This window comes from Lonchura striata, chromosome 4 (assembly GCF_050655825.1).
Source record: "Lonchura striata isolate lonStrDom1 chromosome 4, ASM5065582v1, whole genome shotgun sequence".
NCBI classification, from domain to species: Eukaryota; Metazoa; Chordata; class Aves; order Passeriformes; family Estrildidae; genus Lonchura; species Lonchura striata.
Genome location: NC_140706.1, coordinates 14,444,684 through 14,447,956, shown reverse-complemented (window position 1 = coordinate 14,447,956; position 3,273 = coordinate 14,444,684). Strand labels below are relative to the sequence as shown.

The 3,273-nt window shown below is 63.5% G+C and overlaps 1 protein-coding gene across 1 annotated transcript; it reads left to right on the top strand.

The window, feature by feature from the left end:
- The first annotated feature begins 376 nt into the window (after positions 1-376).
- Positions 377-1,854, top strand: NKX3-2 (NK3 homeobox 2). Its single transcript, XM_021554382.2, has 2 exons — positions 377-889; positions 1,332-1,854. Exons 1-2 carry the CDS (start codon positions 493-495, stop codon positions 1,808-1,810), a joined length of 876 nt encoding a protein of 291 aa, XP_021410057.1. The 5' UTR covers positions 377-492; the 3' UTR covers positions 1,811-1,854.
- Positions 1,855-3,273: the final 1,419 nt, after the last annotated feature.

Here is a 3,273-nt window from a genome sequence, read left to right as displayed (position 1 = left end):
TCCTCGGCCGCGGCCGCCGGGGCAGGCGGGGGCGCCCCGCAGGCCCCAAGGGGTTAACAGGCGGCGCGCCCCGGCGCGCGCCCCGCGGAGCCGCATCGGCCCGCGGCGGGAGCCAATGGGCGGGCGGGCCGCGCGGGGGCTGCCCAATGGGAAGGCGCGGGGCCGGCGCTGTCGGGCGGCCGTGAGGGATGGCAGCGCCGCCGGCAGAAAAAGCGGAGGGCGGGCGGGGGCGGGACAGAGCGGGGCGGAGGCAGCGCCCGTGCCGCCAGGGACCCGCGGCGGCGCCCGGCGCAGCGCGGTGGCCCCGGTGGCCCCGGCCCTATGGGCGGGCGGGCCGGCAGTGGCGCAGAGAGGCTGCTCCCGCTGGCGCCCGCCCTCCCGGCGGCAGAACAGGGCCCGGCACCGGCGCGGCGGCGGCCGGCGATGCGGTCGCCCAGCTGAAGGCGCGGCACGGTCCGCTGCTCGTCCGCGGGGCTTGCCCGTCGCCGGGCCATGTCCGTCCGCGGCGGCAACGCCCTGACGCCTTTTTCCATCCAAGCCATCCTCAACAAGAAGGAGGAGCGCGCCCGCCACGCGGCGGGGCGGCCGCCGCTCCCGGGGGCGGCCGGCGGCTGGCGGCTGTGCGGCGCCGCCGAGGACCCGCCGCTGCCCGCGCCCGCCGCCCGCGCCCCGGCCCCGCGGACGCTGGCGGGCTGGGACTCGGACTCCGCGCTCAGCGAGGACCCCGAGGGAGAGCGGCGCTCCGAGGAGGAGGGCGCCGGTGGCAGCGCCCGCCCCGCAGAAGCCACGGGCGGGGGGCGGCCGGCGGAGGAGGAGGCGCAGCCCTCGGAGGCGGCGGAGCGGGACACCACCGGCCTCAGCGACAGCGAGATGTCGGCCGCCGTCTCAGGTAAGGGCGGCCCCGATGGCGGCTCCTCCGCACCCGCGCGAGGAGGGCGGGAGGGTCCCGGAGGGCTGGGAACGGGAGATGACCGTGGCTCTCCGCCGGCTCCCCCCGGAGTTGTGCGACAGGCTCGGCTGTGCCGGGGGGGAGTGAAAACCCGAAACGCATCCCGCGGGGCGAGGGAGGGCGGATCGGGGAGGGCCTTTGGCCCGGCTGAGCCCGCAGCTCGCCAGGGCGCCCGGCGCTTAAAGGAGAGCGAGGAGCCGCGGCCGTCCCGGCGAGGGGCGGGCAGCGGCTTGGCGGGCTCTCCGCTCGCCCCGTCGCTGCGGACCGGCCGCAGGGAGCGCGCCCGGCCGCCTGTGCGCGGGTGCGGGCCTCGCGAGGAGCGCGGATGCCGCAGTCCCGGTGCCTGCCTGCCCTGACCGCCGTGCTCTCGCCCTGCCCGCAGATCGCAGCCCTCCGGAGGAAGAGGACGGAGTGGGCAAGTGCGGGAATCTGCTGCCGGGGGAGGAGGAGGCGGCGGCGGCTCCGAAACCGCGGAAGAAGCGCTCTCGCGCAGCCTTTTCCCACGCGCAGGTCTTCGAGCTGGAGCGGCGCTTCAACCACCAGCGCTACTTGTCCGGACCCGAGCGGGCCGACCTGGCCGCCTCGCTGAAGCTCACCGAGACGCAGGTGAAGATCTGGTTTCAGAACCGGCGCTACAAGACCAAGCGGCGGCAGATGGCCGCCGACCTCCTGGCCGCCGCCCCCGCCGCCAAGAAGGTGGCCGTCAAGGTGCTGGTGCGCGACGACCAGAGACAGTACCACCCTGGCGAGGTGCTGCGGCCGCCCTCGCTGCTCTCCCTCCAGCCATCCTACTACTACCCCTACTACTGCCTTCCCGGGTGGGCTTTGTCCACCTGCGCTGCAGCTGCCGGCACCCAGTGAGAGGCACACATACACACGCCCCCGGCCCTGACACCCCCACCATACACACTGGCAGCCAGGAAACCCATCTTCCCTCTGCCACCCCCCCCATCCATCAATCCATCCGTTCTGCTTCTCAAGTCCAGAACCCCAGCTGCAGCTCTCAGTGCCTCGGACAGTATTTATTATTATTTTATTGTTATTTTTAATATTAATATTTTTGGATGGTTCCTCACCTTCTCCTCTTTCAACGTAGGACTTCTTGGCCACCCCCACCCTGACCCTCACCCTCTCCCCATGCTGCCAGCCGAGGACTCTTGCGATTCGGCACAACTTGTTCATGGTATCCATGTTGTCAGTGTATTTGGTGTAGACTTTTTGTTTGTTTGTTTTATTTTGCTTCGGATGGGTAGAGACTCGATCTTGTGTGGAGAAAAAGAGAGAGAAAACAAAGGAGAGGGAAAACAAAGTACCACCCGTGAAACCAAATGCAACTCAAAAGAGGAGATCAAGGACTCTCTCAGTGGATTGTAAGGAAGATTATTTTTGTCGTCTGGGTCCTTGGTCTTCCAACTTGTTGCAAACTGAGTGTGCCTTGTATGGTGCTGAATGTATGGAAGCCTCTTTCAGGTCCCCCTGCTCTTGTTGCCCATGTTATTCCTGTACTCCATGATCCCTGGCAAAGGATAAATATGTCACAAAAGGGTGAGACTTATATCGAAACTCTGACTTCTTGTTTTCCTTTTTTTCCTAAGATCTTTCCGTGTTCGGGGAGGGAGGAGTTATGGATTTTTCGCACTTTCCAGATGTATTAAAGTTGTTGTTGTTATTTTTATATTCAATGTGAATATTTCTAGTCAGGCTTTTTAAGAAATCGATGTAACAGGAAATTTTAATACCATCAGTGCCTTTTACAATTCTTCTGCAGAGCTCTCCTCCAGGGGTAGGGGTTTCTGATCTGCTCAGCAATGTAATTACAGTCTCTTTCTTCCAAGGTAACTCGTTGCTTCTTCCCCCCCTTCCCCCCCCCAGTTTCTCTTTTAATGGCACTGTGCACTCAACTAGATTATTTACTTCAAATGAATTGTGAATGTTTGTAAGCTACCCGCTGTACTTGTTTTGTTGGGGGTTTTTGTTTGTTTTTTAATTTATAAACTTTAGTTTAACACTTACCTCTGCTGCTTGTGTCGTTCCTGAGAGTGGACATGGATTTCCCCAGTGATATTTTTTCCCCGCAGCAGACCTCAGGGCGTACCTCAGACCACATTCCTGCTTTTCCCACTTGCACGGTGAGGATCGTAGGGCCTGGCGGAGATCTGGTCAGTGCCAATGCCCATTCCCTCTGTGGGAGGCGGAGGGGACCCAGGAGCTCTGGCCGGGCGCCTTAGTCACTTCTTTGGTAATGCCTGTCCCAGATGGAGCGATCCCCCATCTGCCGGAGAACCGGGATCGCTGGCTGAATTTACGGGCGCTGGTAGCGGTGC